This window comes from Salvelinus namaycush, chromosome 26 (assembly GCF_016432855.1).
Source record: "Salvelinus namaycush isolate Seneca chromosome 26, SaNama_1.0, whole genome shotgun sequence".
NCBI lineage: Eukaryota > Metazoa > Chordata > Actinopteri > Salmoniformes > Salmonidae > Salvelinus > Salvelinus namaycush.
In genome coordinates this window covers 27,842,445-27,867,301 of record NC_052332.1, presented here as the reverse complement: position 1 = coordinate 27,867,301, position 24,857 = coordinate 27,842,445, and the positions used below count along the sequence as shown (strand labels likewise).

Sequence of the window (24,857 nt, the reverse complement as noted above, 5' to 3'; positions counted from 1 at the left end):
TATGTCATTTTGTTTTGCAATGATGTCACCTTATTCCTTTAATAATCCTGCCTCCTGAATCCAGGTGTTTGACATGGGGGAGGGGACTAGTAACTTGTAGAAGCAACAGTCATTTTTCCTACTTTGGTCATCATACTTTGATCTAGTTTAATCCAAATATCTACTAATTTCATGAAAAACATGATTTTACTGTTCATCACCTTAAACTTTCTTTCATGAGCATTATTGGTTTCAGTCTAGTTTTCAGTGTACATCGCTCCATAGATATGTGTCTGGCTGTCTTCTATGGTGTCTGCAGACACTGCGTCGAGATTAGAAGAAAACACAATTTTTGAGGGGTATCTTCTAGGCTGAAGTGGTCTTTACTGGTGTACGACATTTCCCAGGTGTTTCATATGTAAAAACCAGTGACGCTGTAATACCGCCTTTATGCATGAAGGTAGCCTCTCGTAGCGTATTCCCCTCTGCCCTCAGCAGCACGTAAGAGCTCTACCACTGAGGAAGCTGCATTGAGCCAGCCTCCTTTAGCACTGGAATGTTTTCTTGCTTTGTCAGCTGTGTCCTTGCAGCCTATAATGCAATAATGCTACCTCCGTCTTGATCAAAACCACGGACTTTAACCTAGAACAGCAATTGATCAGAGCGCCAGGGTTCCTTATCACTCATTTCCCCTTGCCCTGCTACACCTAGGACCAGCCTATTGCGGACCTTGAACAAGGGCGCATCACGTTCACTTTTATTTTTTTGCTAACCAGTTAAAATGACTTTAAAATCCAATAAAAACGAACCTGCTGTCATACTTGAGCGGGACTACAGCGCTCGAACAGCCCTCTCCGACCTGTACCTGGAGCAGCTCCTCCAAAATAAACCAAAGCCGGAAAAGGTAAGCGGTTTACTCTACAATACATTCATACGATTGCCATAATAATATAATTATAGAAAATGTCTTAATCAGATAAGCAGTAGGACTATACGCCTATATGGAAGGCTGTAGCCTACATTCATTCCTTGGTTATGTTGTAAAGCAATACAGATGTGTCCATCAACTTCATTGCATCAGTTTAAGACGCAGGGGGTAAGAGGATGCGCTGGTCAGCGCTGATACAACCCGGTTTAAGACGATCATCTTGGTGTTCATGTGCTTTTTGTGTTTTTCATAACATGATTAAATATAGGTTTAATGCTATTCTTCACATTTTGCCATGAGGATGAGAGAACATTTTAAAGTTTGAAAGCTAATTCCCTGCTACTCTACACATTTTGGCATGAGGCAGAGAGAACATTTTGCATTTTTTAAGTAACTGTCCAGTGAATATTCTGTTAACTCATTCTCAAATAATGTTGTTAGGAAAACGGTTACTTCTTGCATTTCAACAATGCACAATGCAGAAAAATGTGTAGTTTTATTGCTCATCTCATGCTGTTCTACACATTTCGCCATGAGGATGAGAGAACATTTTGCAGATTTAAAGCAAATGTTCTGCTACTCTACAAATGTTGCCATGAGGCTAAGAGAACATTTTGCGGTTTTAAAGTAACTGTCCAGTGAATATTTTGTTAACTCATACCCAAATAATGTTGTTGACCCATCCTATATTCGTATTTGTGGCCAAAGCATAAATTGTAGAAAAAAACACTTAAATAAACCCACCTCAAACTTGTATCTCAAGCAGACCATTTTAAAAAAATGCTTGTTATTTCCTCATAGAGGATGGCGTCATCCTCCTGAGGAAGTTGAGCTGGCCAATCAGCGGTCTACTCGCATGAATATTTTGAATGACCGGTATAAGCCCACACCATTCTGGTGTTGGACTACACCCACCCACAACAGAAAAGCTGCTTTTTAACATACTTAATTACCATTTTTTGGAAGGAAAACTATTTCACTCATATTGTAATTAATTATAGGCATATTTCATAAAAATCTGGAAACACTGGACAGGTACTTTAAAGGTCGACTTTGGGCAAAAACGCAAGAGTAACAGCTTTAAACTATATATTTTTTATACATTTTTTATTTCACCTTTATTTAACCAGGTAGGCCAGTTGAGAACAAGTTCTCATTTACAACTGCGACCTGGCCAAGATAAAGCAAAGCAGTGCCACAAAAACAACAACACAGAGTTACACATAAACAAACGTACAGTCATATAACTGACCAATGCACCTTCATACCAGGTCATTTAATGCAACAACAAAAAAAGGTGATGAATAAGATATTTGGTTACAGATCTTATTGATCTCTACAGCTTCCATCCAAAAACAAATGCTGTGAAATGACGTCAACACATACTGGAGGAGTTACTGGCTAGCTACAAGTGGCTAGCTTAGTTAGCAAACTAGCTACGTCGGTCGCGGTGCGCATTACCAGAATTACACATCACTGAACCACCAAAGGCACACTCCATTTCTGTTTGGAAATTGAGAAGTAGGAGTTGGACCGGTCAACATCGAGCCCAAATATGACCGTTGAAGCTAATTTCCTGCAATTATACACATTCTGCCATTACTTATAACAAGGGGGGGGGGGGGGGGGGGGGGGGGGGGTCGACTTGACCTGAATATTGGGGGGGACATGTGGCAATTTCACCTATGTCATGCACATGTTCAAAGTTTCAGTCTAGGTCACTCCCAAGACATTACTGCATCATGAAAAATTCAGTGCTTGTCAAATCCCATCTTAATTTGTTCCAGACAAGTCGTAATAAGTAAGATTCAGTTCTGCTATTTCTCTAACAAGGAACAGAAACCACACACCAGGCACATAGAGGAAACAGGTTAACAGTTTCACAGCAATAGGGAAGATACATGTGATGTCTACATAATGGGTAGTTGTATCCTTTAGAAGAGGGGACTGACATTGGTACTCATAGACAGTATAGGCCTACTACTGTTTTTAACACTTCTTTCCACTTGTTTAGACATGTACATATGTTGACCATGTACAGCATCTCAATTCAACAATGTGTTACGCTCCTATAATAAGCTGCAATTACATCAAGGGATGTTTTCCAAACTGAGACACCTGCTCTGGATGTTTTAATATGGATTTTCATCTGTCTTCTTAATTATTTGTGATAGACTTTCACGTGTCTTTTAAGGGTCTTACAGCAGTAGTATGATCCCATTCCAACCACACAATTCACCATGGACCTTTAACCCCACAGGTGAGGACTTAATGTTATCAGCCTCTTGATGAGGCACTACTGTAGTAGATTAGCCGAGCCCAGGCTGATTGTTAATCCCCTCAGTCCCCTAGATCAGGTTGACATTCTCAAGTCCTTGTCTTTGTTTGCTTGCTTGGGTGAAATGCAGAGCCAGGTGTACCTATTCGACGCAGGCAGGAGGTTAACGAACAAGCCCCTCTTCTCCTTTGTCTGCCTCAAGGGGAGATTTCTTGGCATGTGATGATTGGACAATAGGCCTGGTCAGGGTCAGAGGATTAGGGTTAGGGTGCATGGTAGAGCTGGATGATAGGGACAAAAATCCATATCGCGATAAATTGCCTGAATTGATGCAATACTGATCAATATAAGGATACATGTATTACATTACTACTAGTTTGATGGTTGTAGCCATCAGTTGTCCTATTAACAATCACCCATATTAACACACTCGAGTGCCATGTAGGGCCCCTACTGCCTGGAGTTTGATGGGATTTACTTGAGGAATGGGTCACCCCTCTATTTTAGGCTCCTGAGTGGTGCAGCGGTCTAAGGCACTGAACCTCAGTGCTAGAGGCGTCACTACAGACCCTGGTTCGATCCTTGGTTTGATCCCAGGCTGTATCACAACTGGCTGTGATTGGGCGGTGCAAAATTGGCTCAGCGTCGTCCAGGTTAGGGGAGGGTTTGGAGGGGTAGGCCATCATTGTAAAATAAGAATTTGTTCTTAACTGACTTGCCTAGTTAAATAAAGGTTAAATAAAAACATTTTAAAAATGGACGTTTATTGGCCGCGTACACAGTTTAGCAGGTGTTATAGCAGGTGCAGCGAAATGCTTATGTTACTAGCTCCCAACAATGCAGTAAAATGTCAACCAATTAAAATGTAATGGACAGAAAAAAATACAAGAAATCAAGAACGATGGGATAAATCTGATTAACAAGCCAAATAGCACTGTAGGAGTAATCAAATTCAATCTATATGTATGTACACCAGGAGAATTGATACAAGATCAACTAATAATGATATGTACAGCAGTAGACGTATTAGAGTAAGCAATGTCAAGAATCCAGTGTATGAATAAATATGCAGTGTGTATAGCGTGCTTCTACACCTGCATTGCTTGCTGTTTGGGGTTTTAGGCTGGGTTTCTGTACAGCACTTCAAGATATTAGCTGATGTATGAAGGGCTATATAAAATAAACTTGATTTGATTTGATTTGTATAAACAGTGTAATTAAAATACAATGTACAGTAGTAGAAATATTCTGATGATCTACGTCAGGGATACAGTATTTAAATACGCAGTGTGAAACGGGAAATGACCCGTGGTTCAATGTCTCTATAACATAGGTTCCAGTGGTTCACTCTGCTTGATCAGTGAAGGAGGAGCAAATGAGTGAGGGAGAAAGTCAGCCAATCAAGTTCGAAAGAAGTCATGATACTTCCAAAAAGGAAAACATGTCCCCTGATTGATACGTAAAACAAAGTATGTCTGAAAGTGACATTGAAGTAGCAACTTTAACATTGTTAAACGTTGAGTGCTGAGAAGGGAAGCCTTGCATGGAGTCTTTCCCTGACATCATGTGTAATAACCTAGTGCAGAGCCTCATGTTAAAGTGTACCTCAACGAGAAGCTGAAATGTGAAATCTGCATCTATTGTGAGATCTGGAATATCGTAGAGATGAGTGCTGGTGTCTCATTGTTTGCATGTATGTGTGTGTGTCCAACATTGACTTTACTTTTCCATCTTTGTGATGCTTGCCTTGGACTGCAAGTGTGTATTTTGTGTCTGTAGCTGAACTGAAAAGCGACTCTAGCCAGATCGATTAGAGTGCAGTATGTTTGTATTTGCTTGCGTGTAAATAAGGCTTCCTGTGTGTGTTACCCGCCTGACGTGTGCAGACTCAGCCTGCTCCTGCCTGCCACACACTGAGTCATGTTTCACTAGAGACTAGCCTAATCATCCAGGCTAAAGAACTGCAGCTTTCTATAAATAGACACATAGCTACGTCTGCCTAACACACAATGTATCCCATCCTAAACCCCTGTGTCATTGGTGCAGTTTAACCCTATCAGTCCCTAGACCCCAGCAAAAATCATCTTTTCATTTATCCGACTTTCATTTAGCATGTCCAGCCCTTATATTTAATAATCATTTTGGAGGTGCTTATATTTGTCCTGTTTTACACAAGTGTGTAATGGAAATGTGTTTTTTTCCATATCCCAACTCCTCCTGAGACACCCACAGAGATTGGGGTCATGGCCAGGGTCGCCATTGTACAGCAATTAGGATTAAGTGTCGTGCTCAAGGGCACAGCAACAGATTTATCACCTTGTTGGCTCCGGTATTCAAACCAGCAACCTTTCAGTTACTGGCCCAACGTGCTAACCTCGAGGCTACATGCCAATGAAGTCCTTTTCAGGACAACCATGGCTGCAAGTAGAACACAAAACAATTTGACATAAACAGTTGCATTCATGAATATTATTGACAAATGTAAATAAATCAAAAATAGGTCCGCCAAAGCAAAAACCTGATAAAAAGGAATTTATATGAATGCTGTATGTACATAAATTGTTTGCTCAATGGGAAATGAATATCCAACTAGTTAGTGACAACTGTATGAAGTTTGGATTTTGTGACAGCAACTATGTGAGCTTATTGCAAAATTAGAGACATTATTTCCTGGGACTTCCTATGATCTTCTATAGAAGAACCCCTTACTTTCTAACGATTCTTGTATAGCTTGTGAGCATCATAGAGCAGAACATGTGCAGGTTCGTCAGCCTCAGCTTTTCATAGTGACAATAGCTTTTAATAGTTCGTAGCTCAAACCATTCGGGACTCTACAGACTTTTTGTACAAAGTACGGGCCCCTTCGGGATCCGTCCTTGTCTCACAAACACCACTCTAGCTCAGCCCCCGTAATCACACAGACTAATGTTTGGTATCTACAGATGCAGAAGAAATAGACAAATCCAATGGTACAACAAGTTAGAAGTCCAAAACACGGAGGCGTTACAGTGGGACTCATAGGATTAAACAGGGACAGACAGACACTAGAACATTGTGAATGTGCTTGTGTTACATTCCATGCTCTCATCTCCTCATTTAAACAAAAAACATGACCCCACTTTGCTGGCCTTGACATCCCTCAAACATGATATTTTAATTATAAAGGGATTATATGCATTACATTGGTTAAAGCCCCAGTGCAGTTAAAAATATATGTTGACTGTGTTTTGTATAATATTGTAGAACAGCTGATGAAACTAACACTGTAAAAGTGTGAAAACATTTTATCAGTGTCATTCCTGATAGTTGCTGGTTAAAAATACAATTTACACAGGACCTTGTAATCAGCAGGTTTGCATGGGTGGGAGTTTCAGCTTTCCATGGTGACATCACCATGTGGAAAATTGGTTAATAGACCAATAACAAAGAGAGTTCCAAACATCTCTGCCAATAACAGCTAGTTTTCAGTTTCCCCCTCCCTACTCAGACCACTCACAGCCAGTCCTAGCAAAATTCTTGCTTGAGAAATTTTGGGGGGCTATAAAACAGCTATTTTTACCCTCTTTAATGGAAATAAATTACAGTAAAGTACTTAATTGTTACCCTGAAATAATTGTATATTGATTTAAAAACAGCTGCATTGGGTTTTTAAGTATGTATTCTCTGTTACAATGTGTAGGCACACTGTAGTTATGCCTTTGTAATTACCATCTAAAAACATATGTTTTAGCAAAACACAAGTGTGACCCAATCCAACATGAGCTTGTCTAAACAAAATGCCTACAGCTGAACATGTGAGCGTAGGTGTAATGCCCGGGGTGTAGTGGAGGGAGAAGTCAGATGCAGGAGACAGAGAGTTCAGAGTAGCGTACTACTTTAATCACCACATAGGTGAAAACGACGCCACTTAAACAAATGCCCCAAAACACAGGGAAACTAATCAGTTCCGAAAATAACCAACTTACACGAACAACCGTGACATACAGCATGTACAACAGTACACATCAAACAATCCCGCACAATAAAGCCCAACTAATAAACCTAATTACAAACAGGTGTAACTAATAAACAGACAAGGAGGGGGAGGAAAAAATCAGTGGCAGCTAGTAGGCCGGTGACGACGACCGCCGAGCGCCACCCGAACAGGAAGGGGAGCCAACTTCGGTAGGAGTTGTGACAGTAGGCAAAAGCTTGTCTGATATTTTCTCATATTTCTTGAATGCCATTTAAGTAGCATTTACATTAAGATATAGGGAGGGGCTCACAGATATATGTACTGCCTTAGTTACTGCTGTGGCCCTGCAAGGTCTTGTGGATCAATAGTTCTAGGCTGGAAATCTACCCTAACCTTACCTAGGTAAGTGGGGAGGCCTGGTATGGGGGGGGGGGGGGGGGGGGGTTACAGAGACATTAGATCCAGTTTCCACCTTAAACTATTTGTCTAGCAATATTGTGCTGTTCCTGTTTCACTGGAACACTTCTTCTTTCAAATGGTGTATTCACAGCCATCTTCAACACTGGATTAGATGATGGGAACCACAGACAAATGAAAGAACACACAACACTGAGCCTTATAGCTGTCTGGTAAAAAAACATGGCCCTGTTGTTTTTTACACCCCTCCCCCACTTTTTCCTTTTCCCTTTCAATAACCAAGCTTCCTTCAGAGATGGAAGAGGAAGCGAGAAACCACACTCACTGTTTTTTTTCTCTGTTTTTTTTCTGGTTCAATTAAAGTCAATGAACTTAGTAGACCAGACTTAGCTGCTATTGCATTGATGTCTATGGGTGACACACCCAGTTAAGTATACCGGAACAGACCATTTTTTTCAATGATAAATGGCCTGAGTGAACTATCTTCATTTGTGAACATGTTTACTTACATTGATCCGTAGATACTTTGCGTCGGTCACTGGTGCATGACTACAACTCCCAGAGGCCTCTGTTCACACAATGAGATCAGGGGTCAGCACCAATGACTCACTTGTACAAAAAAAACAAGAATTCAAGACAGCTTGTTTTTCTTTGACTCTGAGATCACGTGACCCCCCTACCCTCTGACACTGCTCGGTGCAGTTGGAGTAGGAAGCCACAGAAGAACAGAGTGTTTTTCTTCTGGGAGACTGGGAGTGCCAAGGAACTGCACAGTTGAATCCACCCTGGCACGTTGGAGCCTGTAACTGTTTTTTCAGATAGCGTATCATACTATGTTGCATTCCTGACTCCTTGACTAGTTCAGCAATATGAGATAAAGGGGGTTATTGGGTATTGAAAGGCTGTAAGCTCTCTTTTTATGTCTCACTTTAGACGCACACCTTCTTGATTCTTGTTTGTAACTATGGAAATGGGATTTTCAACAAAAAAAAAAACCTTGGTCCTCACTTCAGAAGTTCCAAATAAAGCTTCAGGAAACCTGGAGCTTGTCAATTATACAAAGGTGATCTTAAAATCCTAGACCAGTGGACAGACTATGGGAGGTAAAAGTGGGAACCATGTGTGCCTTGGTTATCATTAACACAACATTGGAAAGTAAAAGGTTTTTGCAACTTTGTAAGTTCAGCTTATTCAATACATTACAGTGCTGTGTGTTCTCCTGCTATTCTCGGCTGTTTTCTGCTATTACATATATTAATTATCCAGATGATACCAGTTGACCTTTAGACCAAAGTCTGACGGTTTCCTTTAGACATGTGACTTCCCTCTCAGTCCAACCAGGGTCAGCACTTCGCAGGAGGATTTGTTGGCAGCTGAGTGAGCCCTCCCTGTCTCTTTATGACTCAGTTCTGTGTGCTGAACAATATGAGTAATGAACGTTCAAGGCTTCAACCTGTTTGTCTGTATGATGGTGAAACTGTTAAGCCCCAGGTGTCTCCTACAGGACTGGTGCATCTTAGTGGACAAGCAGCATACTGCGCTCTATGCACTCTTTACTGCATTCTATGCCCTTGTGTGGGGATGTCATTTCATCAGAGTTTATCGAGGGATGCAGTCCAGAGAGAGCTGTACTACATTGATGACAGGGACTATTTCTACTCTCCTAGTACTGGTGTCCTGTAAATATCTGTATTATGTTGCAAAGTAAACAACATGTTTACTTACATTGACCATAAGACACCTCTAGGCTTTCCTTGAACACTGCAGGCTAGTCCACATGGTGTTAAAGTCTAGTGTGTGTGTGTGTGTGTGTGTGTGTGTGTGTGTGTGTGTGTGTGTGTGTGTGTGTGTGTGTGTGGGTGTGGGTGTGTGTGTGTGTGTGTGTGTGTGACCTTGTTCTGTTCCGTCTCAGACACACGGTGAAGGGAAGAGGAGGGGGAATCCTGACTCTGCATGATTAGGTTTCCCCAGACAGGGCCTGCTACATATCCATTCTACTTCTGGCCCCCCTTGGCTGCTGTGACAATAGCCACACCCTTCTCAGTCTCCACCATTCCCCATGGCCAGTGCCAGTGGCTGCTGCAGCTGCACCAAACAAACAAGGTGCAGATGTTAAGGCGCCTTAGCCATTAGTGTTTTCATGGTGTTTTTGCATTGAAGTCAATTCAAATTTAGGGGGGGATATGGTCAGGGTCAATTTCCCTCTAGCTCAGGATTTTTCTCAAGACTCCACACAAGATGTTACAATAGAGCCTGGGCATCTCCATAGTGAGAGAGGGTACATAGTGAGAGAGGTTCCAAAGTGAGAAAGGGTACATAGTGAGAGAAGGTACATAGCGAGAGAGAGTTCATAGTGAGAGAGGGTCCATAGTGAGAGAGGGTCCATAGTGATAGAGGGTACATAGTGAGAGAGGGTCCATGGTGAGAGAGGGTACATAATGAGAGAGGGTCCATAGTGAGAGAATGTACATAGTGAGAGAGGGTTCCTAGTGAGAGAGGGTACATAGTGAGAGAGATTAAATAGTTAGAGAGGGTACATAGTGAGAGAAGGTACATAGTGAGAGATGGTTCATAGTGAGAGAGGGTACATAGTGGGAGAGGGTACATAGTGAGAGAGGGTACATACTGAGAGAAGGTCCATAATGAGAGAGGGTCCATAGTGAGAGAGGGTCCGTAGTGAGAGCGGGCACATAGTGAGAGAGGGTACATAGTGAGAGAGATTAAATAGTTAGAGAGGGTACATAGTGAGAGAAGGTACATAGTGAGAGATGGTTCATAGTGAGAGAGGGTACATAGTGGGAGAGGGTACATAGTGAGAGAGGGTACATACTGAGAGAAGGTCCATAATGAGAGAGGGTCCATAGTGAGAGAGGGTCCGTAGTGAGAGCGGGTACATAGTGAGAGAGGGTACATAGTAAGAGAGGGTACATAGTGAGAGAAGGTACATAGCGAGAGAGGGTACATAGTGAGAGAGGGTACATAGTGAGAGAAGGTACATAGCGAGAGAGAGTTCATAGTGAAAGAGGGTACATAGTGAGAGAGGGTACATAGTGGGAGAGAGTCTGTGGTGAGAGAGGGTACATATAGTGAGAGAGGGTCCAATGTGAGAGAGGGTACATTCAGTTACAAGGAACAAGGAGAGACTAAAACAAATAAGATAAAGGAAATGCCTTTGTGAAATTATGATGATGGAAGTAACAGCTCATTGCCATTGGAGTTGTTAATCATTTTTATGGCCTTGTAGTTTTCTCTCAAAGACATCATCGCCACCTCCCGTTCCTTTAGCCAGTGGATCTGACTAGACTAGACAAAACTACTGGCGTATTGATTTCCATTCATATAAAGAATGATTATGACAGATTACCCCCTTCTTATAGGCCTAATTATTTTTATGTGAGCGGATAACTGTGAAAACAAAGCTGCCAGAGTCACTGCAAATTAATTTGTGTCAGCATTGTGTGGTCAAACACATTGAACACATTCTTAACGCATCTAAAAAGAAAAGGTGTTTCTGTTTGCATGGTTGACGAAGTCACCTTGTGATTTCTCTGAACTAATGTTATTACTTTCCATGTCCCTATACAGCCTGAGATCGCTAACAGTAAAGGAACACTAGCAGTTATCTATGAAAAGATAATCAAACGTATCTATGTTAGATAACAAACTTTTGCTGCCGTAGCTGGCAGCATGTTCCTACAGGGAGTATAAGAGGCTTAATTTCATTATTGCACAATAACGGTGGTAAGTAACCTTTGTCACCCTGGGGTCCATGTACAGAACAGACAGGGGCTAGATTAGTCTGATGGCCATCCACCTGAGTGGTTTTACTCATCCCTGGCAGGGCTAGCAATGTGATAATGCCCATGTGGCCGGGGGCAGTAAAAGGGATTACGTTAATGTGATAAAAGCATGTGTAATGGAGGGACATCCACACAGCAGAACAGGCCAAATCCCACAGGAGGTCCCACTTCAATTATTGCTATGTGGAATTAAGGAAAGGAAAGACTCCAATCTAGACTAAAAGAATCTCATGGTGTACATTTGGATCTATGTTTTGAATTTGCTGCTGTGGTATTTCATGGTCATAAAAAGGTCATTAACATAGTGTACTTTTGGTGTACTTAAGCATTTGGCATTGGATTCAATCAAACCTGGTTGAAATGGAACGGGTGGAGTGGAGGGATCACCAGTAAAGGCCACATTCCTTTGAGTGACATTACACACCATTCAGTGTTCTCACAGCCAGACAGTGGTCAAATAGTCAGGGTTGTTATTTGTGGATGTAATGTATGTCTTCATCTTTATGAGGGATTTGTTTTTTCATATCAATACTTTTCTTCTTAACACGATTTCACTCAGGTGTAGCCATGACAACCTTTTGTGTACCAGAGTAGCGGACGTGGGTTGTCCCTGCCTAATGAGCTGGTGAAAATGTGGAGTTAATTTTTAACCTCGAACAGATGCTGAAACTGCAAATTAAACATGGCTGTTGGGATGCAGACGAAAAAAGCTTTTAATAACGCCACTGGAAATGCCAGTGTTTTAATTATGTGACATCAGATGATCAGAACGTTTAGCTCATTGTAACAATCTATTTATTTATTCCTAGCCCACAAAATTTGACTAATTGTAGCTGTACTGCTGCAACGGGCAATTATTTATCATTTTGAGTTGTTTGGGTGCTTGGCACGAGATATAAAAAATTATTTTCATGATTGCACTGCCTCACAATTTATAAAAGTAATAGGGCCAACCATTGACACCTAGTAACCTTCCAAACTTGGATGTTTTGGACAGATTATGACATTTTGCCAAGATGATAATCCAAAATTGCATTTTGTATAGGAGAAGTGCATTCCAGTTGTGTGCACATTGGGTTTTTCACCCCAGTTTTTCACCCCAGTAAGCCATGTTAATGAATCCATCTCCTATGCCTATTGATGTTAAGTGTTGACATGTTTTTCCGTAGGGCCTTATGCCAGCCTATGAGACAAAGGGAGCTGAAGTATACACCAACGGCAGTGCTGCTCACATGAACGGAACTGAGCTAACCAGGATGCGTGAGGTGGCATTTGAAAAAAATCCCTCAGAGCCCATGGTAAACCATTCAGATGCTAATTACTCTCTTTTTTTCTCTCTCAGTCCCTTTCTGTCTTTCTCTCTCCATTATTTCCCTCATCTCTCCTCTCTATCTCTCAGTGACTCAATCTGTCATTTTGAGGAAAGATTGTCATGTGCTGTTTTCATGACTCATGCTTTTTGCCTTTAGGGGGTGACTCTAAAATGTAATGGAAAACAGAAATGCACTGTGGCCAGAATATTACATGGGGGCATGATACACAGACAAGGTACAGAACTCAACCACACTGACTGACATACTGAAGTGATTGTAATGAATTTGTATTAGAAAAGTAACAGTATTCCCATACTTGTGTAGCAAATAGATATTAGTTATTTGCCTGATAACACTCTTTGGTCATACTGATCCTCTGTACTGTGCTGATAATTTGTTGTCCATCTCCAGGTTATCTAAATGAAGGGGATGAAATAGCAGAGATCAATGGAAAGAGTGTGGCCAACCAATCTGTCGACCAGCTACAAAAGATCCTGGCAAGTCGCTACCATCTCTGTTTTAACACAAATTATACTGAAGAGCATTCTGCCCCTGAGAGAATGGGTGACATGTTGTAATCTCACAATCCTAGTTTTGATAGTGTGGAGTGTAAGTAAAATGGTTGTCATCCTCCATTACAGAAAGATACCAACGGAGTAGTCACAATGAAAATCATCCCCAACCAACCAAGGTGCTCTCCTGTGTGTGAGGTAAGACAATAAATGACCCATTGGATCTGCACATTTTCCCCTTTATGAATGGACTGATTTTATAATTTTTTTGCACCCTGAAATCGAATTTCAACTGCATGCTCTACGATACCATGCTTGAAGCGTAACCACATCTTTGATACGGTACCGTCCTGTACCTCCAATCATGTCTTCTCCCAAATTCTCTTGATTAAATTGAGTTTGTTCTTTTGTCAGGCGAACCCTACCCTTAAGACAATGAAAGACACAGATGACTATACACCCATTAGATTCCACTAATGGTCTAATATACAGATCATCAGTCATGTTAGACTGGCGAACTGAACTGAAACACATTGGCAGTGCTCAGCGTTTCACTCTGCCATCTGCTGGTCACATTATGCAATCATATCTCCCCCAACAGTCTGCCTCTCAACCTATAATAATTCAACATTTCGAGAAATGAGTTTCATTTATGAATGTAAACTAATTGGAAAACAGTGTTATAGCATTCATGTTTGTCAATTCCATAATAACAGAAGCATGTCCATTGTCCAGGCATTATGATAATTGCACAGATAGTGTGGTCAGTGATGAGAGTCTAATTTTAAGCATTTTACCAATTGATAGATTAGTAGCCTGTCCTAAACTATACGGTAAATATATACAAAACAATAACCTTTTACAGACCAAATCCCTCCTGTGGATGCTGCTAGATCCTCTGTGTGTTGCATCATAGAGCATACCACAGGAAGGATCTCTGACCCATTAACTGATATATTACCCTCTAACTCTAACATCTAGGATGCTGTTTAGACAGGTACATTTAATCTGAGCCAGAGTACTATCTCCTGAGTTAATTCAGAATAATATACGATTTTGCACCATATGCTAGTGCTACACGTCATTACAACAAACATATCAAACACAATGCACAGATGGTGAACATGATTTCCCAGTTGCCAGAAAGGCCATCATGTCATTTCAGCCATCTCTATGTGTGCAGCAGTTCTGTGTTACTTCCTCCACAGATGTACATGAGGGCTCAGGTTGACTACGACCCTGCCAAAGATGACCTCATCCCATGCAAAGAGGCAGGGCTGAAGTTTAAAACGGGTGACATCATTCATATCATTAACAAGCAGGACCCAAATTGGTGGCAAGGCAGGGTGGACAGCTCTACCGCCGATTTCGCTGGACTCATCCCCTCCCCAGAACTTCAAGAATGGTAATAGTACACAAAGTAGGAGAGTACACCCACTTCTTATTACCTGTAAAAAAGCTTTTGCCTCAACGTTGCTTTAAGCACTGAAATTGACATGCATATTATTAATGTTAGCTCTCTGTGTACATCCTAGGGCCAACCGTGCTTCCCTGTTCTGAGCCAATTGCAATTTTCCTAAGTCCCTCTTTGTGGCACGTGACCGCATGACTAAACAGTAGTTCAGGTGCAACGAAACTAGGGCCTGTAGGACCTGCCTTGTTGATAGTGTTGTTAAGAAGGCAGAGTGACGCTTTATTATGGACAGACTTCTCCCCATCTTAGCTGCTGTTGTATCAATATGTTTAAGCACTGAAATCCCTAGGATCGGGATGGCCTTATCCTAATCCTAATTTAGTTTGTTGAGTGAGTCAGTGACTGACATAACAAGAGAAAAACTGCTGATGCACAACTAAAATTCAAAAATGCACCTTGTGTATTCTATTACTCTAACTCTCAACATTAAGTTGAGACCCGCTCTAAAATATTCAGTGTGTGAGTAACCCCCAGTCTCTCCTTTCTGCTCCAGGCGGATGGCAAGTAAAAGCAAGGCCACAGAGGGCACCCAATCCTGCAGCCCCTTTGGAAAGAAGAAAAAGTGCAAAGACAAGTATCTGGCCAAGCACAGCTCTAGTAAGACTTGCCATTTGTTTATACCCAATACAATCTTGAGAACTACCTATACTAACTAGATGTATAATGTTTTTGACATTGCATGGCATTGTTTTAGATCCCTAAACCAGCAATTTATATTCTCTTCTCCCTTGTTAGTCTTTGACCAATTGGACGTGATTTCCTATGAAGAGGTTGTTCGGCTCCCTGCCTTCAGCAGAAAAACCTTGGTGCTTATTGGTAAGCTCCATATATGATCATCATAAGCGAGACCTGCCTGCCTTTAACCTAATTTTAAACCCAATATTTGAGGTTGTCACACTAAAAGTGAGTAGTTGAACCTCTCTCTGTGCAGGTGCACCGGGTGTAGGAAGGAGCCATATCAAAAGCCTGTTGCTGACCAAATACCCAGAGAAGTTTGCCTACCCAGCACCACGTAAGTAGGGCCTTTACTTCTAATGGTCTTCTATCTGGTTTGAGAGCAATTTGTTTTCCCAAACCCACCATTAACTGTGGCTCGATGCAAAAAACAGACACCACCAGACCCCCACGTAAGGACGAGGAGAACGGGCAGGAGTACTACTTCATCTCCAACGACACCATGACCAAGTGCATCACTGGGAATGAGCTGCTGGAGTATGGCAGCTTCCAGGGGTTCATGTTTGGAACCAAAATAGAGACTATCCAGAAGATCCATGAGCAAGGAAAAATCGCTCTGCTGGATGTTGAACCACAGGTAGGCATAGAAATAACTATTTACACAAACCCAAGGTTAGCAGAATAAGGTATTTGTTTCAGATGTCAGATGAATAACAATGTGGTTTGGCTTCTTTTTTCTTGTTATGCAGACATTGAAACTCTTGAGGACGGCAGACTTTGCACCTCTGGTGGTTTTCATTGCACCCACCAACTCAGCTACTCAGGTACGCTACTGCTCATTCCTTACATCCAGGAATGAAGGTTATTTCAATTAAGGACCATTCGCAATATGGCTCTCAAACCAGTCACACTACGGTATCAACATTTCCAGTCTGTAATGAGATGATGAACCCCTCAGGAGTTTGACTTTGTAGTCTGACCATTTGTACCTTTCCTTGTAGTCAGAAGCGGTGCAGTTGATCCAGAAGGAGTCAGATGCCATCCTCTCCAGCTACAGCCACTTCTTTGATGTGCAGCTGGTTAACAATGATATTGATGAGAGTGTGAAAGGAGTGGAGGAAGGGATAGAGCAAGCCACCTCCACCCCACAATGGGTGCCTGTTTCCTGGGTCTACTGACCTGTGTACCCCTGAAGAACCATCATATATTTAACAAAAGCTGGTGCAATATCACACCCCCACAAAACCTGGGCCAATATCCACAAAGTGTCTCACCGTGCTGATCTAAGATAAGCTGCCTTTTAGATCATAATGGGAAAAGATTATGGCCAGACTAGTTACCGAAAGGTTGCAAGATGAAATCCCAGAGCTGACAAGGTAAAAAATCTGTCGTTCTGCCCCTGAACAAGGCAGTGAACCCACTGGTCCTAGGCCGTCAAAATAAGAATTTCTTAACTGACTTGCCTAGTTAAAGATAAAATAAAAGATCAGCACGCATACTCTGAGGGGCTTTGTGAATACAGACCCCGGTAACTCATACACCATTCTTTGCATAGCAGCTAATCACTATGTAATTGTAACTAAGTTTCACACAGAAGCAAAACAAAAAGCAATAGATATATTTCAGAGAAAGTATAATGAACCCAACCAAAGGGATAATTTACATGTTTGTAAAACCTTAGTGAATCAGGCTTTTTAGGTGCCAAGTGATTGGTACCATATGGCTGCAGATAGGATTGTTAGTCTATTAACAATTAAAGTGGACCACTACTGTGAACGCATTGCCACTACCTGACAAGTTTATCAGTATCCTTAACTTGGGTTGAATATTAATAGTCATGAAATTATGCATAGCTGTATTAATATACCTGGTAATGTGTTAAAATACAGGGAGACGTGCTCTACATGAAATTGTCATGTCTGTCATGTTAAGTGAATCATTTTGTTGACAACCTCAGTACTGGTCTCAACTCAGAAATATATACCTCATGTCATGATGTAAGGCACTCTCAAACCATTAAACCCCCGCATTCCATATTACTGATTGAAGTATCACTCATTTGGTGCAAAAGGTCCGAATAAGAAATTAAATAAATTATTCACACTCCATCCGTCAAGTCATTACACTGAGAAAATAACCTCAGAGATCCCAGCAACGGGGTAGAAAAATGACACCAAGGCAGTTACAAAAAAGCATATTCATTTCAAATTACAATTTATGATCACAGTTGGTTTCTGTATTTACAGTACAATATAAAATAAAAAAACTGATCGCATTTCATGTAGAGGTACACACAGAGAATACTGTCAACACAGGGAGTACTTAAAACATGTCAAAACTAAATGTCACTGTCATGAGTACAAAAACATGTTCATACCGTGGTGGTTGAGATGGCAACCATTAGCCACGTGATCACAAGCCTTACCTAGTCCAAGCCCCTTATGATTATCCATGTGGGCCATGTGCAGCCATTCCAGACACAGACTTGATTAACAAAAAATGTTTAAAACGCTGGGTTCTTGCTATGCCTGCTGCCTCTTCAGCACCCATTGCATCCGTTAGGTAAATATCACCAGGCACTCATTCTATGGTCCTTTCATTGTCCGTGTGCTTCATAAGCTTTTCACTCTGTTTCTGCCTCTGCTTCCTTCTTCTTTTTCTTTTTCTTCTTCTTGGCACTCTCACCAACCTGTGCATAAGAAGAGATTTGTTATTCCTTTGGCTAATGTTTAAAGCAATTCAAGTGTCCTAAGTGAAAATGCCCTCTGCAGTTTGAGGCATGTTGGGTGTAGCTGTAGTGACTTTGCTAACAAAATAGGTGTAGAAGATGTAAGGAACCAACATGACCAAATGCTCATGCTAGAAAAACACCTGCAATAATGTAGCAGACTGACTCCCTCTGAAGACAACAAGTAGGTTGGAAAGGGATAACTTTCTGCATGGGATATATAAACATTCCAGTGCACCAGTGATAGGCAAGGCACTCCATTAACTGGATGTATATTAGAGAAAATACTGCTGAAAACCACAACATGTCTCTCCCTGTGACCAGAGCATAGACCAGAGCCACAAGGTCATACTGCTGTCCATTCTGACCAGAAGCAGAAACACACCTCTCCGTCTGTCTCTGCTGCTGCCTCCGTATCCGCTTCTAGTTTCTGCTTCTTTTCCTTCTTTTTCTTCTTCTTCTCTTTCTTCTCTTCTGCCGACGGAGTGGAAGGAGCCGAGGGTGCTGCTGCATCACTGTCACTGTCTTCACGCTTCCTCTGAAAGACGGAGACATTGTTTAGTCCATCTCATTATGCACATAAGTTCATACATGGAATAAACGATTCCTTCTTTGGAGTGCGTCCCAATACTGATCCATTTCAAATCAATCAATACCACAGTATCAACTCATGTAAGCATACCTTTGCATCACCATTTCCGTCAGCCTTGGATTTGGACGCACTGAAATGGAGAAGGCAACATGTTACTCTTTGTATTAGACTCATTCCTTAAGACCGATTAACAAAATGCACCTACATGCACAAACTACTGAACAACTGTTGACAAACATTTGGATTGCAAGTTACCACACATGGGTGGAAAATAGTAGCTATGAATGTTCACACAGCTCAGCTGCCAGCCAGGCAGAATGCATTACCAGATCTCTGCTGAGCTACGAGAGTTGATGTTGCAGACTGACTCCCTCAGAGACCACAGGGCAGACCAGAAAGGGATAACTGTCTGCTGACTAGAATCACAACATGCATACTAAACTGCTCCATCTAGGCCCCTACCAGACTGGTTTCACACCTGTAATCTACGTAGCCCTCCTTCCAGTTTGATGGAGTGCTGCCGTTGGCTTTGCCATGTTTGTCCAGCAGACCCTTCTGGATCATCATCTTCTTCTGGCTGGCCTGTTCATTACAAATCAGAGTTTGAATCTTCCTGATACAGGACTAAAAGCGTAAACTGTTATAGTCCCGTGTGGCTCACACACCAGGGTCGTGGGTATGAGTCCAACTGGGGACCAGTATGAAAATGTATGCACTCACTACTGTAAGTCACTCTGGATAAGAGCAGCTGCTAAAAAGACTCAAATGTAAATGGGTAGACTACCAATAGTTTGCACAAGAGGCATTACCTTTGGACCTAAGCCCCACTTGCGGGGGTAGGTGTCTCGTTCCATGATGACTCTCTTGATCTTGGCCACCACCCCATGGTCACATGTGGAGATCACTGCAGTCGTCATGAGGGCAGTAGCTGGAAAATTGAAAGGAAACGAACTTGAGATGGGAGCATAAATATGCGTATGGAGAAATTTGTTTTTTTAAAGCCATCAGTCAAGGGTGATAGATAATAGGTCATCTTTGCACAAAGTGCTAATGCCATCTATGAGATCATCATGTGGCCTTTTGAAAAAGCAACTGCTTTGCAGAACAGCATACTTCTATTGCTCACCTATACAAATAGCCTCTCCTTTGGTCGTTATAACTACAATATCCTGGTTGATCTCAATGCCATCTTCATATCGAAGGACACCAGGCAGCATGATCTTTGCTCCATAGCAGATCGCATTCACCTGGGGAGAAAATCATACAATTCATTCAAAAACTTGTTCAGTCCTCTACACAGGGTCACGCTTGGAAAATGACATCGACTGTCAATTAAGAGTCAGAAAACAAGAACTCACTGCACTGTCTTTCATGACCAGACGTTTGTGAGATATTAGAAGCTTTTCCAGTGGGTAGATGACTCTGCGAAGGTACGTCTCGTCCTTGTTGTGGTCATACTGCCATTGAGCATCTAGCACATCGTGCATGGTCACCAAATTGTCCTGCAGAGAACACATTCCAACATCGAATGAGTTCAAAATACATGACACATTAAGCAGAACATAGGCCTAAGTATCAACATTCCCATAACATGTTGGCTAGAGTGGAATCAAGTGGCTGGCATGTCCACTTTCTATTCAGAGCCACTCTATGCCATTTCTGTGCCAAAGAATAATTACCAGGACTGGGGAGAGGCCCAGAACCGAACTCAACACTTTGGACCTCACCATGTAACCAGACAAAACACGGCCAAATGAGTATGAGAGGTACGAGACTCACCCTCTCTCCCAGAACACCAGAGCGAACTCTCCTCAGCTCCTGCATCTGACCACCAACACCCAGGAGGAGCCCCAGGTGGACACACAGGGTCCTGATGTAGGTCCCAGCCTCACAGCTCACCCAGAAAATACCTGCAACAAATAGGTTTAAATCATCATCTCTAAAACAGCAGCACTGACAAACATTTTTTACCTGAGCATAGGGAAATAAATAATTGGATTCCTCACCCAATCTCCTCTCTGGGTCATACTCAATGAGTTTGCTTTCATAAACGGTCCTAACTCTCAACTGCCGCTTAACAGCTGCGATGAGTGGTGGTCGCTGGAACAAAGCTCCTGTAAGGGTTTCAATACCCTAAAGAAAAAAGCGCAGGATTACCCACGATGTCCCACAACACTGGTATGACACCAATTTCCTTACTAATGTGTGATCAGGTGTGTCAACTCGTCTTTGTTATCGCAGGGCCCTCCAGTCCTGCCCCTTTCCCCACCACAAGCTGCCCCAGTAGAACACTGAGGTGGCAGAGTGGAGCCAGGGGCACAGCAGACACTCACGGCTAAAACAGGCATGAGCACCACAGAGAAAGTAGGACCCTAGCAAGCACTCAGAGAATGGATAAACACGTTCATCATCTCACATCCATGTCAAGAGGCAGTAACTTATTATTACAAAAGCAGTCACCAATTTTACAGAAGCATACTTTTACAGTTAAATTACAAACTCTGAACCATGCTAGGAGTAAAAACTGCATCAACAAGAGAACTTACCCTAGCAAGTGTGTGCTCATTCTCAATAGCATTGTGCAGCCGAACAATTCCCACATACTCTTTGCCTGAAACAGACGGCAGAAGAGTAGTAAGGAGAGGCCAATCTTAATGTGTTTACATCACCATCAGGAAGTAAACATTCAGAGCAGGAAGGGGTTGGGGATACAAAGGGACTCACCTGCACTCTGCTGGGACTTGACCAGTCGTGTGGCTCTGTCCACACACACAATGAGGCAGCCTGTCACCTTGGGGTCCAGGGTGCCACTGTGGCCAGTCTTCTCCACTCGCAGGATACGTCGGATCCAGGCCACCACCTCATGAGAGGAGGGATTGGCAGGCTTGTCCAAGTTGATGAAGCCGGTCCTGAAAATCACATGGATAGAGATGGGGTTAAAGTGGAGCAAAATGAAATCACAGACACTTCAATATTTTAAAAGGGCATCGGTTGTAGAGCCTAGAGGTCGACCGAAATACGGAAGTGAAATACGGAACTGTTCCGTAATTTATCGAACGGGTGGCAACCCTAAGTATAAATATTGCTGTTCCATTGCACAACCGTCAATGTATGTAAAATTCTGACAAATTACAGTCATCACACAGTTCACAACAAGCCAGGTGGCCCAAACTGTTGCATATACCCTGACTCTGCTTGCACTGGGCGCAATAGAAGTGACAATTTCCCTAGTTAATATTGCTAACATTAATCTATTTGAACTAAATACGCAGGGGGAAAAAATACACATCTGTGTATTGATTTTAAGCAGGGCATTGAGGTTTATGGTTAGGTACATTTGTGAAACGATTGTGCTTTTTTCGCAGATTCACTTTTGTTAAATCGTCACCCGTCAGGCGAAGTAGACTGATTCGATGATAATCAATGCGGTGCCTGTTAATTTATATGCAACTCAGGACAAGCTAGTTAACCTAGTAATATCATCAACCATGTGTAGTTAACTAGTGATTATGTTAAGATGGATTGTTTTTTATAAGATAAGTTTAATGCTAGCTAGCAACTTACCGTGGCTCCTTGCAGCCACAAGGCCCCTTTGACGCTGCACTCACGTAACAGGTGGTCAAGCCTGCCACACAGTTTCCTCGTGGATCACAATGTAATCAGCCATAATCGGCATCCAAAAAGCTGATTACTGATTACCAAACTGGAAATAGGCCCTAATTAAAATCGACCTCTAGTGGAGCCATCAGACAAGGGTGATAGATAAGGAGTCATCTTTGCATATAGTGCTAGTGCAATCTATTTACATTCATCATGTGGCTCCATAACTGTTTTACAAGACTGAGCATAAAAGACCAAAAGTTACCTAACATAATCCTGAATGTTCCTCTTCAGAGGGTTGGAGCCATTTGGCAAGGGCGTGTAGTGAGCCGTCCGGATGTTGAGTTTGTCAAAATTCTGCATGACAAAATGAGTCAAAGAGGGATAAGTTAGAATTAAGAATTTACCTTACAAATAACCAAATGTAACTGGAAGGGATGTGATCAGGAGTTTATGCTCGTCTTAGTTGTGGCCGGTCCCTTAACCATTGCACCAGCACACCTGCCCCCAACGCAGTTAACCCCAGTAGAACACTGGGGCAAAAGCATAGAGTCAAGCCGCTGAACCTCCTGAGTCAAGAACAGACACAGGGGGCTGCAAGGCCAGGGCCCAGCAGCACTCAGCGAATGGATAAACAAGTTCATCATTTCAAAAACAGCATCCTGCTTTTACAGATGGATGACAGTACAAGAGTAGCCAAACTCACTTTCAGCAGCAAAGGCCATTGAGATGTGTCCAGACTAGCAACTTTGGACTCTGGTTTGATGAGGAAATCTCCACTCTCCTGAATATCCTGTACCCCCAAAAAATGAGGAATTTAGGAAAAATGTACCCATGTTCATACCATTTGAATCTAACAGTGAAAAAAGCTTGTAGCGAACTGGTGCATCAGTCAATTACTGTAAGGACTTACCCCAACGTCATCAACAGCAATGGTCTTTTCCTTCTTCTTCTGCTTTTTCGCAGAGTTCACTTGAAAGGAAAAAACAAAGGGATAATGTTACTTTCCAGCAACAAACATGTTTCGTTCCCTGACGTTTCCATATTAGAGGATTCCCCCTCGTTTTCAACAGAAGTGGATTGTCGAGAAGAAACTTGTACATACTGTATGCACTTCTTTGGACGATGTATACCCATGCACATCCCGTAAATACGACTAATAAAACTAAACTCAATCGTTGAGTTTACCCAGCTAATTGATAGATAGCTAATAACTGTCTCATCAGCATACCAACACTCTAATTGGCAAAGGGCTCCCACGTGGCCGACACGAGGTACTTTTGCTAGTGCTAAAAATGTGCCTTCACGGGTAAATTTTACCCAATTATGTACGGTGTCCGCAGTCACAGAAACGTGTATAACGACACATATTCAACTCAGATATTGCAAGTAAGCAAGTTAACTTAAAGTCGTTAATATTAATGAATTCGCAGGACCGTTTCAGACCACGTGGCCACCCTCGGAACTTGGCCACCATTCATTCAGCGTCTGGATGAAACCTTTAGTTGCGTGTGAATATTAACAAAATGGCGTACCGTTAGTTAGCTAGGATAAAGTTCCGAGGCTGCCGTTGGGCACGACTGTTACACAAAATCGTGTACTTAGTTGATAGTTAAATAGCTACGTCATTAGTTACTTGCCATCTAGATGTGTACAGGGGCCAACTAACGTTATTTAGTAACTACGTTACCTATGACGACTTAGTGGTTTAAGTTAACTAGGCATCTTACCATCAGAATTCAGCATGATTGCAATACCACAATCCGGGAGTATGCGCAGGTAACTTAAACTAGATACATCAATTAATATACTGCTATGTGTAGCTAGTTTGATAACCACATGGTTTACGATGGGTCATGCGAAGTTAATGGGAACGTGGCCGCCTGTTTGATCATGCCTCAATGTTGGGTGCAGTGCTGCTGGTAGGATTTCACAATTTCCTAGGGAAAAAAACCTATACAACAAACACCTAAAATTCAACAGCAGTTGTAGCTAGCTACTTTGAAATAAGATAGTACTGTTAGACTGTGCAAGGGCTACTTACTTTGTACGTCCGCCATCTTCGGTCTGCTGTGCAACTGACTTGAGGACAACATGTGTGCTCAATGGGATCCCGGAAAGCACGAAACGTGCTCAGTACGCATGACTTTTCAAGAAAAAGCCCCTACCGCCTCACCAAGCCTCGCGATAGTTCATTCCAAATCCAACCAAACGAGAAAAAGTAGATCGAACAGTAAGCGTCGCTCGAGCGGAGTTTCAACAAAGATGGTAGTATGTGTAATTCTATGCGCTCGAGACAACATAAAACAAATGTTCTGTTAACATGCTACCTTTATATATACACACGGTCTATGCATGACAACCAGACCAAATAACTCTAATCTGCAGGATTTAACGTTTTGGAACGTTCAACTTCTGATAGCCTAATTCTATGTAGATCAAACATGCTTCTCTGACATGTAGACTAAGGAATCACATCGGCTCTATTCATGGGTTTGCTATCTGCGACGTTCGAGAACATTTTGCCAAGCGGCTCTGTACTTTCCTTTTAATGCTGGATATGGCTTCATCAGAGATATGTATAATTAACTCCCTTGTTGTCTGGG

At 42.1% G+C, this 24,857-nt stretch overlaps 2 protein-coding genes and 5 non-coding genes across 7 annotated transcripts; 1 reads left to right on the top strand and 6 right to left on the bottom strand.

Moving 5' to 3' along the window:
• The first annotated feature begins 475 nt into the window (after positions 1-475).
• LOC120021477 (55 kDa erythrocyte membrane protein-like) lies at positions 476-17,551 on the top strand. Its single transcript, XM_038965252.1, has 12 exons — positions 476-883; positions 12,527-12,655; positions 12,827-12,905; positions 13,082-13,167; positions 13,312-13,380; positions 14,391-14,587; positions 15,150-15,253; positions 15,392-15,472; positions 15,588-15,668; positions 15,766-15,968; positions 16,081-16,155; positions 16,333-17,551. Exons 1-12 carry the CDS (start codon positions 761-763, stop codon positions 16,507-16,509), a joined length of 1,404 nt encoding a protein of 467 aa, XP_038821180.1. The 5' UTR covers positions 476-760; the 3' UTR covers positions 16,510-17,551.
• Positions 17,511-24,370, bottom strand: LOC120021476 (H/ACA ribonucleoprotein complex subunit DKC1-like). The gene is made up of 15 exons (XM_038965251.1): positions 24,296-24,370; positions 23,165-23,223; positions 22,958-23,044; positions 22,517-22,608; positions 21,376-21,560; positions 21,198-21,262; positions 20,658-20,784; positions 20,431-20,561; positions 20,010-20,153; positions 19,778-19,898; positions 19,461-19,579; positions 19,130-19,233; positions 18,742-18,781; positions 18,445-18,597; positions 17,511-18,020 (listed from the first exon to the last, which is right to left on the bottom strand). Exons 1-15 carry the CDS (start codon positions 24,345-24,347, stop codon positions 17,955-17,957), a joined length of 1,545 nt encoding a protein of 514 aa, XP_038821179.1. The 5' UTR covers positions 24,348-24,370; the 3' UTR covers positions 17,511-17,954.
• LOC120021924 lies at positions 19,651-19,728 on the bottom strand. The gene has a single exon (XR_005472559.1). It is a non-coding gene; the product is annotated as a small nucleolar RNA SNORD83 (small nucleolar RNA).
• LOC120021929 lies at positions 20,241-20,373 on the bottom strand. The gene has a single exon (XR_005472564.1). It is a non-coding gene; the product is annotated as a small nucleolar RNA SNORA36 family (small nucleolar RNA).
• On the bottom strand, positions 20,857-21,067 carry LOC120021934. Its single transcript, XR_005472569.1, has one exon. It is a non-coding gene; the product is annotated as a small nucleolar RNA SNORD17 (small nucleolar RNA).
• On the bottom strand, positions 22,392-22,471 carry LOC120021925. Its single transcript, XR_005472560.1, has one exon. It is a non-coding gene; the product is annotated as a small nucleolar RNA SNORD83 (small nucleolar RNA).
• LOC120021933 lies at positions 22,691-22,903 on the bottom strand. The gene has a single exon (XR_005472568.1). It is a non-coding gene; the product is annotated as a small nucleolar RNA SNORD17 (small nucleolar RNA).
• Positions 24,371-24,857: the final 487 nt, after the last annotated feature.